General features: G+C 38.7%; 1 protein-coding gene across 2 annotated transcripts in view; it reads left to right on the top strand.

Moving 5' to 3' along the window:
• Positions 1-12,742, top strand: part of LOC124885100 (tRNA-dihydrouridine(20/20a) synthase-like) — a 13,721-nt gene continuing 979 nt past the window's right edge. The window contains exons 1-9 of one of the 2 annotated variants that reach the window (XM_016682746.2): positions 1-358; positions 2,214-2,340; positions 8,893-9,020; positions 9,108-9,177; positions 9,261-9,363; positions 10,339-10,456; positions 11,118-11,199; positions 11,781-11,842; positions 12,640-12,712. In XM_016682746.2, the coding sequence (XP_016538232.1) occupies positions 174-358; positions 2,214-2,340; positions 8,893-9,020; positions 9,108-9,177; positions 9,261-9,363; positions 10,339-10,456; positions 11,118-11,199; positions 11,781-11,842; positions 12,640-12,712 (948 nt within the window). In that variant the 5' untranslated portion in view covers positions 1-173. The remainder of the gene's footprint in view (positions 359-2,213; positions 2,341-8,892; positions 9,021-9,107; positions 9,178-9,260; positions 9,364-10,338; positions 10,457-11,117; positions 11,200-11,780; positions 11,843-12,639; positions 12,713-12,742) is intronic. The other variant, XM_047397587.1, reaches the window with a different exon arrangement.

Raw genomic sequence — 12,742 nt, 5'->3', positions numbered from 1 at the left:
AACTAGTAACCCAACCCAAGCCCAATAAAAGTACCCGACCCAAGCCCAATTATTTGTGGAAAGCGCCACTGTTTGGTATGGTATATATATCGCGTGTCCTCTCCCAAATTTCCGTTCATCAATGGATAGTAGTAGTAGTAGTACATAAAAGTGAGGTGGAGTTTTGAGGGAAAATGAAATCTTGTTTTATTGCTTCTTTAACTCCTTTTCATTTTGTTATCCTCAAAAACCGTGCCAGGTTCCCATCAAACTTGTCTTATGGAAGTTCAAGGACATCATGTTGTGCTTATCATCAAAACTCCAAAATCCACTCTACTTCTCCAATGGCTGCAGACCGCTATCCTCCTCCTTGGTTCAGGTGCCTCCATATACTTTTTTAACTCTTATTTTTAAAAATCTCTCTTTTACAAAGCTAATAAGCTCTCTAATAATGGAAAAAAATAAATAAGAAGATAGGCCTAATACATAATCAACTCCTTAAACTTGTCCATCTTGACAACTAACTCGTGTTTCAATTGAACACCTCCAGCTCCTAATACAGTGTTTCAATTAGACAATTTCAGTTCAGTTTTTTTTTTTTTTTTTAATTTTCTTTTGTATTTATTCTCATTCGTCTATATAGTTAAGTTGTACACATAGAATATGTCATTTCCTTTAATGGTACATACTTTCCTTACAACAACATATCCAGTGTATTCCCACAAAGTGGAGTCTAGGGAGGGTAGAGTGTATGTAGAACATACCACTACTTTAGATGAATTAGAGAGGTTGTTTTCGATGGGCCTCCCGACTTAGCACAAAAAAAGTATAAAAAGCCGTAATGAGAATAAAAACAAGATTGAATAACACACCAGTAGAGAAAAATAGAAACGGATTATACTATAAACTATTTATTCGAAACAAGAAATTACAAGACACATGCATAGCACTACGTCTTCTGACATGACTACAACTAAACAACCTTATTTACTAGCAAGGACTCCCTCCAACCTATTAACCCTCTACCCTAATGTGCGACCTCCACATCTTCCTATATAGAGGCTCATGTCCTCAGTAAGTTGTAACTGCCCCATGTCGATGTCAATCACTTCCTACCAATACTTCTTCTTCCTACCTCTACCCTGCCTAAAACCATCCATAAGCAACTTCTCACAGCTCCGAACTGGGGCATCCATGCCCCTGCTCATCACATGCCCAAACCATCTCAATCTCACTTTTCACATCTTGTCTTCCACCAAAGCCACTCCCGCCTTCCTCGAATAGTTTCATTTCTAGTATCTTCCCTAGTAAGTCTATGCATCCAGCACGTCATTCAAGAGTTTATGAAAATAAGACTGCCACCCTCTCCTGATGAGGACATCCTCCACCAATACTCTGTTGTCCTCCCCTTATGCACTTCACATGGTCAAGGTCATGGGCCCATCGCTCCTTAGCCTTGGCAAGCCTATACAACTTCGTTTCACCTCATTTCTTCTCTAATTCTGCATACAAGCTATCAAAAGCTGTTCTTTTAGCCGCTGTTACTATTAACTTAGCCTCCTTCCTAGCTAACTTGTATCATCCTTACTCATCCTTACTCTCCACCAACTTTGCATAATCCACCTTCTTAGTCCCCCTCTCCCACATATTATCCACGTCCCCTCCTCCTCCCCCTCCTTCCCCCCTCCCCCACCTCCACATGCCCTACTCTCCCAAGCCAATGACTTAATAATCTAATAAACGAATGAAAATACATTCAAAAGTTTCTCCAACATTTAAAACATAAGTTTCTAAGTGGAACATTTATTCAGAGTTAAGGTGTTAAATTGGATTATAGATTATATCGGGTGTCTAAATGGAATATCCTGACAAGTTTAAGGGGCAGCTATGTACTTAGCCAAGAAAATATTATTCTAAAAGTATATTTTTTATATATTATCTAGACACGTACTATTGGAGGTGAGGGTGGGGTGGGGGTGTCGGGTTGGTGGGGATCGGGGCTATGGGGTAGGGTGAAGATGGGTTGTGCAAAGGACACTGTCAATGTGGAATGTCACTTATAGAACTTGTTTCCCCTACTTCTTTGGGAAAGTCATTTTCTCATTTTAAAGAAATTATTTTCCTAGAGCCATTTTGGAATATTGAAAAACATTTTATGTCATTCTTCGTTATGGACACACCTTTATTAGCAAAAAGAAGCTTCCTAATATTTTTTCAACCTTATATTTAAACAGTGTTGCCCCCATGATGGAATGGACCGATAATCATTACAGAACTTTGGCCCGTCTTATCTCAAAAAAGGCATGGCTCTACACAGAAATGCTTGCTGCCGAAACAATTGTCTACCAGACTGGCAATTTGGTAAAGTTCTGCTCTTTGGACTGAGACTCTAGTGCTTCTCTAATCAACTATAAAGTACTTTGTGGTTTCTTATTCTTAACTATAACAACAACAACAACAACAGACCCAGTGTATCCCACAACAACAACAGACCCAGTGTATCCCACATAGTGGGGTCTGGGAGGGTAAAATGTACACAGTCCATACCACTACCTCCGGAGAGGTAGCAAGGCTGTTTCCGATAGACTCCCGGCTCAGGACTTCTTGTTCTTAACTAGAACAAAGAAAAAAGAAGAGAATTATGTGAGCTAATCCTTTTTTCTTATGAGAAAGAGAACAAAAAAACTGAGAAAGAGAAGAACATTTTGTTATTGATGCTTTTGTTAGGAAACAATATTCCAGACGCAAGAAGTAATAGGATTAATATGACTGATAATGATGTTTATTTTTTGAATTATTTTGTTAGTAGAATAGAACTTCCCTTAGTGGATTAGAACTCTTGTTAATTCAGTTTTATAGGGCTTTTTCTATTTCTAGTTTATTAGGACTCTTTGCTACTGTAAACCTCTATTTAAGAGAGTTGACATTAAGAGAGTTGACATTATTAATAAAAACAAGTTGGATTTTATTAGGAGAGTCGGAACTTTCTCAAACAAGTTCCTAGGTCTGCAGTTCCCTAAATAAACTGCAAAATTCAGCAATCATAGGTAAGTCACGAAACAAAAACAAGGGCTTAGACCATAACATTAGGTCTGACTTCCAAGTTAGTCGTCCAGCGAATCGATCCAGAACTAGGGGCCATAACAATTTGGTATCAGAGCTTGTCACCATGGACGAAAGTACTGTAGAAGCAAGGCTGCAAAGTCTGTTACTGGAAGCCCAAACTCAGACTGATGCAAAAGTAGCAGCTTCGGAAGCAAGGATGGACGCCAAATTCCAGCAACTATCGCAACAAATTGAAGCCTTAATCCACACCACGGCACGTGCAAAGGTAGTTGAAGTTGGAGACAATAGTGTTGCTTCTGTCCAACGAACCAGTAACACAAGCGAACAACTGGATGTGCGTCTAGGAGGAAGAAACAACAACAACCACCTTGGCACTGATGACAACAATGCAAGAAGAGGTATAGTTCCCAGATACACTAAATTAGACTTTCCTACTTATGATGGACGTGAAGATCCTCTTATTTGGCTTCATCGTTGTGAGAAATTTTTCGCTAACCAGTGTACCGCCAACCAAGAAAAGGTAGGCATAGCTTCTTTTCACATGGTAGGGGGGGCACAATTGTGGGTTTATCAGCTAGAACTGGAGGAACCAAACTTAACATGGGGTGTCTTCAAAGAATATTGTACTCTTCGCTTTGGCCCACCAATGAAAAGCAATCCATTAGGGGAATTCATCAACTTGAAACAAACCGGTTCTGTTGAAGATTATCAGAGGGACTTCCAAAGGATGTTGGCTCGTGCATTATCTGTACGTGTAGACCAACAAGTAGATATGTTTACAGTAGGTTTAGTTGATTTGATTCGTCTCAATGTTGAATTACAGAACCTATCTAACCTAGTACAAGCAATGAGTTTGGCGAGAGCATTTGAGAAGAAGATACAAATTTTTTCTAGCACACAGAGGGGCTATAATTCAACCTCAAGGACTGCCGCTGCAGCAGTACCTCCGGGGGCTAAGGTAACTGCTACTAATCCTTTTGTGAAAAGGTTGACTCGTGTCGAGATGGCTGCCCAACGAGCAAAGGGGTTGTGCTACACCTGTGATGATCCTTATGTTCAAGGACATTGGTGCAAAAAGTTATTTTGGCTCGAAATAGAGGATGTAGAATTTGAAGATGTATCAACAGATAATGGAGAGCCTTCTATCTCACTCCATGCCATCACAAACAAACAACTTGCAGATAATATGCAGTTGCATGCTGCAATTGATAAGAAGTTGGAATCTGAAGATGTACCAACGAATAGTGGAGAGCCTTCCATCTCACTCCATGCTATCACAGGCAAACAACATGCAGATACTATGCAGTTGCAGGTTGTAATTGATAAGAAGTTGTTGCTTAGCTTAGTTGATTCAGGTAGTACACATAATTTTATTAGCTCTACGGCTGCCCAACGTTTAGATTTGCCTATCCAATGTCGAAGAAATCTCTATGTATCAGTGGCAAATGGAGAGAAAATTTTCAGTTTGGGCATTTGCATGGCGGTGCAATTTTTTGTAGCTAATCATTTCTTTAATGTGGATTTATATGTGATTCCTTTGGATGCTTTTGACATTCTTCTAGGTATCAAGTGGTTACAAACACTCGGCCCTATTCTATGGGATTTTGCGTTATTAACCATGAACTTTCAAGTAAAAGGGAAGCAGATCATTCTACATGGACAACAATAATTATTTCAACCACACGTATATCTTTGGTAAGATTCTAAGCAAGGTGAGCTCGAGAAAGTATTAGCCGAATTTGATGAGCTTTCCAAGAACCTACAGGTCTGCCTCCTATGCGTTTTTGTGATCATCGCATATATTTACTGCCGGGAACTGATCCGATGGTAGTTCATCCCTATTGATACCCTTATTTTCAGAAAGATGAGATTGAGAAACAGTGTGATCAAATGCTCCAGCAAGGCATTATTAGATCCAATCGTTCCCCATTTTCATCACCTGTACTGCTGGTCCGGAAACATGATGAAACATGGCGTTTTTGTGTGGATTATATGGAGCTAAATGCCAAAACAGTAAAGGACAAATTCCCAATTCCAGTGGTGGAGGAATTACTTGAAGAATTGCATGGCACACAATTTTTCACCTAGCTTGATCTTCGCTCGAGTTATCATCAAGTCCGCATAGACTCTGCAGATGTTGAGAAGACGGCTTTTGGAACACATCATGGTCATTTTGAGTTCCTTGTCATGCCGTTCAGGTTGACTAATGCTCTACCTTTCAAGCATTGATGAATGAGGTATTCCGAAGGTACCTACGTCAATTTGTACTTGTATTTTTTGATAACATCCTTGTGTATAGCAAGAGTTTGAAGGATCATCTGACACACATCCGACTCGTATTTGAGTTGTTGCAAGCTCATCGCCTCTATTTAAAAAAATCCAAATGTTCCTTTGGCGAAAATCAAGTAGCTTATTTGGGCCACACGGTCTCCAACATAGGGGTGTCAGCTGATGCTAGCAAAATTGTGGCTGTAATGGACTGGCCTCAACCACAATCAACAACAGCGTTGCGGGGATTCTTAGGCTTGACAGAATATTATCGTAAGTTCATCAAGAATTACGGTTTGATTGTTGCCCCCTCAACAAGTATGCTTAAGCGACATGCTTTTAAGTGGAATGACGATGCACTTGCTTCTTTCGAAACTCTTAAAAAGGCATTAGTTGTTGCCCCAGTGTTATAGTTACCAAACTTTAAAGAAGAATTTGTTGTTGAGTGTGATGCGTCGGGTGTTGGAATAGGTGCAATCCTTCAACAACAAGGACACCCCATTGCTTTTTTTAGTTGTAAGCTAGCTGACCAACACTTGAAACTTCCAGCTTATGAACGTGAATTGATAGGTTTGACAAAGGCAGTTCAACATTGGAGGCCTTATCTCTTGGGTCAAGCCGTTCTAATTCGAACAGATCATTACAGTCTTAAATACCTGCTAGATCAACGTCTTACTACTTCTTCTCAGCAAAGTTGGCTTAGCAAGCTGATGGGGTTCAATTTTCGGGCGGAATACAAGGCTGGGAGATTGAATACTGCAGTAGATACATTATCACAACGAGAAGAGATTGGAGATATGTTATTTGCTATTTCTCAGTCGGAAGTTTTGATATTCGAGAAAGTCCGGGAAGAGATCAAGCAGTAACCAATTCTTCAGGAACTTCGAGCTAAAATTGGATAGGGAGAGATGAATAGCGATTGGGTGTTTCGGGATGGGTTGTTGTTCTTCAAAAATAGGGTCTATCTCTTGCCCAACTCACCATTGGTAAATTTTGTCTTGTCCGGGATTCATGATAGCACCCATGAAGGCGTTCAGAAGACCATGCTACGTATTCACAAGGATTTTTATTGGCCAGCTATGAAGACAACTATCAAGGATTATGTTGCTGCCTGTTCAGTTTGCCAGCGTAATAAGGCTGTCAATTTGAGTCCCGCGGGACTGTTACAACCTTTACAGCTGCCTAATCAAATTTGGTCGGATATCTCAATGGATTTTATAGATGGCCTGCCAAAATCAGGTGGTAAAACAGTGTTATTGGTGGTTGTGGACAGATTCTCTAAGTATGCACATTTTAGCCTCCTTGCTTATCCATATAATGCGTCTTCTATAGCAAGGATTTTCTTTGAGAATATTGTTCGTTTACATGGGATACGAGAATCAATTGTCAGTGATCGAGATGCTCTCTTCACTAGTACCTTCTAGAAAGAATTGTTTCGTTTATATGGGACTAAATTAAACTTTTCATCCGCTTATCATCCAGAATCAGGCGGTCAAACTGAGGTTGTTAATCGCACAATAGAGATGTATTTCGATGCTTGGTAGGTGATCGTCCTACGAAATGGATAGAATTGGATTCCCTGGGCTGAATTTTGCTACAACACTTCTTACCATTCAGCACTTCACGCATCCCCATTTCAAGTTGTTTATGGTCGTGAGCCTCCTCGGTTGCAATCCTACATGGCTGGTTCATCTTGAGTTGATGTTGTAGACCGAGTATTAATTGATCGAGATGTTGCCTTACAGGATTTTCGAGCTAAGCTCCAACAGGCGCAACACAAGATGAAAATAGTTTATGATAAGGGACATCGTGATGTGGAGTTTTCTCTAGGATCTTATGTCTGGTTACGTCTACATCCATATCGCCAATAAACTTTGGCTAGTCGCGTCCATCATAAGCTTGCACCAAAATATTATGGTCCTTTTGCAGTCTTGAAGTGCATTGGGTCTGTTGCTTATCAACTTGGTTTACCTACAGGTTGCAAACTTCATGATGTGTTTCATGTGTCACTTCGTAAGCCATTCAAGGGTGAGGTACCTACAACTCCACCTACTCTTCCACCAGTTGAAGAAGGATGTGTTGTTCCCACCCCTTGCTCTGTGCTCAAATCGCGTCTGAATTGTGGTAATTGGGAAATTCTGGTGGAGTGGTGTGGCCAATCTGTTGAGGACTCCATGCATCATTTCAAATTAGCCTTTCCAGACTTCAAGCTTGAGGACAAGCTTTTTCTCCGGGAAGGGGATAATGTTATTGATGCTTTTGTCGGGAAACAATATTCCAGACGCAAGAAGTAATAGGATTAATAGGATTGATGATGTTTATTTTTTGAATTATTTTGTTAGTAGAATAGAACTTCCCTTAGTAGATTAGAACTCTTGTTAATTCAGTTTTATAGGGCTTTTTCTATTTCTAGTTTATTAGGACTCTTTCCTACTGTAAACCTCTATTTAAGAGAGTTGACGTTATTAATAAAAACAAGTTGGATTTTATCAGGAGAGTCGGAACTTTCTCAAACAAGTTCCTAGGTCTGCAGTTCCCTGAATGAACTACAAAATTTAGCAATCATAGGTTAGTCACGAAACAGAAACAAGGGCTTAGACCATAACGTTAGGTCTGACTTCCAAGTTAGTCGTCCAGCGACTCTATCCAGAGCTAGGGGCCATAACACATTTACCATTCTTCCAAATATCCTTCCGAAGGCGTGCGCTGTTGCAGCCCCAGGGGCTCTGGCTCTAGTGGTTGGGTCATGAAAATCAGGTTGATTTAAAATCAAGTAATATCTCATAAAAACATTTTTTAAAAGAAGAAAATATGCACATTGTTGCAATCTTTCTGTATCAGTTAGCATTTGGTAAGCTACAGTAATTGGGACCGTGCTATAGTAAGTGAAGGCTCACAGTTACAGTTCGACTAGTCTACATTTAATTTAACTCAAGTGTACATGTTAGATTTTTCTCTAGATGTGCATAAATCAGTCTCCAATAATTTTATTTTATCCATTTGTTTTAAGGCTAGAGGTAGTGAAGTAGTCAAAAGATGCTTTTTGTAATCTTGATCCTCTGGCTACCAACCCAATTTTCATGATAAAAGTAAATAGTGAATATATGTCTCTGTGGGTACATAACTTTTTTACATGATGTAAACAGACCATCTACAGAGAAGCTTACAATCAACACTTTTGTGGATGGTGCCTGGCAACATTGTATTCTATTGACTAAATCGATGAATTGGAATGTTATCTTTACAATTACTACAAATATTATTTTTAGGTTGTCTTTTGAGGTTCAAGTGAGCCAAGTTGGTTGGTTATTTGCCTTCTCCTAAATTAGGACCCTTGTCCCTGTTAGACGATCCCATAGAAAAAGAATCTTTTGTTCATTGGTGTAAAATACGTGGGAAATAAGGACACCTAGATGAGATATTACGGTAACCTAGGTTGATCTCCAAAAGGATTTTCTTGTACTGATAGGTTATTACGCTTGCCGCTTGGACCTTTAAGAGCAGCTTGTCACTGACTAATGCTTCTGTATCTATCAGCCAGCGAGATCTGACATTTATGTGATTTTTCAAATGTACCAGGATAGATTCTTGGCATATGGCCCTGAGCAACATCCCATAGTGCTTCAAATTGGGGGAAATAAATTGGAGAACTTGGCCAAAGCGACACAACTGGCAACTCCTTATGGCTATGATGAAATTAATTTGAAGTTCGTTCTGCTTTTCCTATTTATGATATAAGTGCCTAGGTTTTTATTCATACCCATAACTGATATTTTTTCTCTATTATCTAACAGCTGCGGATGTCCTAGCCCCAAAGTAGCTGGACATGGGTGTTTTGGTGTGCGCCTCATGCTTGATCCAAAGGTTCAGATTTGTATGCTTGATAGATCAAATGCACTATTATCTGTAGAGTTCCTCTGATATATGAATAACTTCTACAAGGAAAGCTTGTTGCTGAAGCCATGTCCGTAATTGCTGCTAATACAAATGTTCCTGTGAGCGTCAAATGCCGAATTGGAGTTGATGACCATGACTCATACAATGAACTATGTAAGCTCTTCAAATTTTCACTCATTCACAGGACACGTGAATCGAAAATTTCTTCAATTCTTAATATTTTGATTTTCACTTGTTGTTCCTTTCTCGTGTGGGTTAAGACTCCAGCATGTTTGTTTTATGCTCCAACCTTGCTTCAAGAAAATCATCAAAATTTAGCTCCTTTTGTTTGTCTGATATATACTTCCAACTTTCAAACAGTCCTTTGCTGCCTTTGTAGCTGCTTGGACATTGGAGTAGATCTTAGAAAGCTGACAATAACTTGTAACTATGAACTAAAAGCAAATTGCATGATCACGTAAGCCGGAGCAGAGGCCATGTTACACTTCAGGCGGCTATATTTCACTTGGTCTTTTTGTTCCCTTGTAGCATAAGGTATTAGTAGGTTTGTGGAGACTGAAGGGGAAGCACCTCTGTACTTGCATACTCGTTGACACAAGTTACTTAGCCATTCTCTTCCCATGCTGGATCTAAAATTAAATGTGTCATCACACACATAAGAAAAAGATCATAATTTAAGAGAAAAAGTGTTGGTTCTTTGTCTCTGCAAGGGCTTATGTTTAGTAGATGCTATGTAGTCCTGTAGGGTAATGTGTAGTGGCCTAATCCTAAAAAGTTCCACATAAAGCTTTTTCAACTAGTTTAGCCTGGTAAATTGTGTAGCATGAATCTCACGCATATTTGTCTACTGCTGTTGTTTAGGGTATTTCTTATGTTTTGTATGGCTAGCTAAGATGAGTGCTTGGTTCTGCCTCATGTTTAACAAAAGTCAAAACACAGTTATTAATAGGAAAAAAACGAGAGAAAAAAAGAAGAATGTTGAAAGTGTTTTCTGTTAACTTATTGACCTTCCCAATGAGTCTTATCCTAACAGTTAACATGGGTTAGTTCCACCAGTTTGGGTGGTAAATAGTACTGCTATCGTCTTCATCAATTAGAAAATATTGACCTTCGCTTTCATGTGTACAGGTGATTTCATTTATGAGGTTTCTTCTCAGTCGCCAACTCAGCATTTTATTATACATTCTCGGAAGGCATTACTGAATGGAATCAGCCCAAAAGATAATAGAAAAATTCCCCCACTCAAGTACGCTGTTGTAGTAGCTTAATAATCTAGCAAGGATCATTTTCTTTTTCCTTTTTTTTTTTAACCTTCCCTAGGAGCTCCCCCCTTTTACTCCCTTGGTGACTCAAACTCACAACCTATGGGTTGGAAGTGAGGGTTGCTTACCATCTGAGCAACTCCCTCTTGTCAATTTAGCAAGGATCTATGATTAGGGAACACGTGAAATTATGGGCTCGTTGGCCATGAAAATTTTCTTTTTCTTTTTCAGAGTTGACTCTGAAAAAACACGTTTGGCCATAAAACTTCGAAAAAAATTCGTTTATACTTTTTTTTCTCACCTTTTTCATGAATTTTCAAAAATTCCAAAAACAACAAAAAATTGTTCACTCCGAATTACCCACAAAAATGCAGAAACAAGTGTAATTTGTTTCATGGCCAAACACAACTCCAATTTCCAAACATTATTTTTCACTTTGAAAACAAAAACTGTTTTGTTCTATTTCACAATGAAACATGGCCAAATGCCTACTATATATCTCTGTTAATCATTTTCTGATGTATTTGTAACCATGAGATTGAACTATGACATGCCTGTCTTTATATCTCGATTATTGTTCCTTGACACTGATAAAAAAGATCTTAATAAATGCTCATAATGACTAGCTAAGTTGGCCATTGACAGGTATGAGTACTACTATGCCCTTTTGCGCGATTTCCCTGGTCTGCAGTTCACGATAAATGGAGGTATAACTTCTATTGAAGAGGTAAGTATCTCAAACCTATATGGAGTTAACATGTACTAATTTGTGAAAACATTGTTAAAATGATAAAATCAGATTTCCAAAAAAAATTTGTTTTCCACTATTATTACTTTACTGAGTCAGGATTTTTTCCTTTATTTTGGGCTAATAGGTTGCATAAGGATGGATTGGTCTTGACAGAATCCTTCTTAAAATAATATTTCCATGAATCATGATCTTGAGAAGGCTATGATATCCCGTTGATAAACTTCTTTATGTGAAAAATAACATGTCAAATAAAGAAAAGAAAAAAGATGCATTTATATGCTCTTTCTAGTCGACAAAAATCTAGATAATATGTCCCTATCAATTCAGGGTCCAATCATCTGCCAATTTAGGCCTGGCCGCTGGGAAGTTTCTCTGAGAACTTAAAAGTAAATAGCTTCTAGTCTTTCTACCTCATTGATTGTGTAAGCTTTGTCAAACTTCGTACTTGAACATAGGATTTCTTCTCCATTTGCTAATCTTTCTGTGGTTAATCATATTCTATTTTAACGCTGCACTCTCATAGTACCTAACCCCTTTGCTGGTTGTTGCATTTGTAGGTCAATGCGGCACGTACTGAAGGAGCTCATGGGGTTATGCTGGGACGGGCAGCTTACGGAAAGTACGGAAAGTGTCAATAGCTGTAGCCGTTTCAGTGTTTTGACTTTGTTAGTTTGATAAATGTCTACATATTCGTATCGTCTCTTCTCCTAGATGTCTATATATTTGTTTTACACTTTACTACTAGTTTTTTTGTTTTTAAAGAAAAATCTACTAGACACTTGAGTATTACATCCCAATATAGATGTTCTATGGATTCTATAGGTTTGTCATATTCTCCTGTGATGCCTTTTTGGATTTTTTTGAGAAGAATGTCCTAGTAGATTTTCCAAGTTTGAGCTAACCAATAAATCGAAAAATAAAATTGTCTGTAGAGAACTTGAAAGACGATGCCCACGGGTTTCTCTTCTTGGTTGGTATTGCCAATATGTGCCAACACGTGAATTGTGAATAATTTGTGAACTTCAAATTTATTGTTTTAAGCTATTCTGTCTGGATAAACTTGTCTGTATGGATCCATCGGAAAGATGGATTTTTGGTAAGTAGAAGCTTTTGATATTTGTAGGATTATTTGAGGGAAAGAAGAGCAGCAACCTTTTGACCTCTTCAGGGGAATATGCAAAATAAAAAAATCAAGTAACAGTAATTGAGTAGTGGACATCACGTGATAAAGTGAGGATCTTGTGCACGTAATTGATTGGTGATTTGCTGGTTCAGTATGTCTGTATTGTGACTCTAATTCTAGTTTTTGGTTCAATAATGCATGATGACAAACCCCATCATATGTTTTGAAGCTCTAACTGTTAAGCTTGACGTCTAATTTTCTTGACATTTTAAGACAATTCATGCTTTTGACAGTCCATGGCAGATTCTAGGACTTGTTGACAGCGCTGTATATGGTGCACCTCTTCGTAGTATAACCCGGCGCCAGGTTCACATTGCCATTTGCATTTCTTTTTTT

The sequence above is a fragment of the Capsicum annuum genome, chromosome 1 (assembly GCF_002878395.1).
Source record: "Capsicum annuum cultivar UCD-10X-F1 chromosome 1, UCD10Xv1.1, whole genome shotgun sequence".
Taxonomy (NCBI): Eukaryota; Viridiplantae; Streptophyta; class Magnoliopsida; order Solanales; family Solanaceae; genus Capsicum; species Capsicum annuum.
Note: the sequence above shows the minus strand (reverse complement) of the source record. Positions and strands in the feature narration are given on the sequence as shown.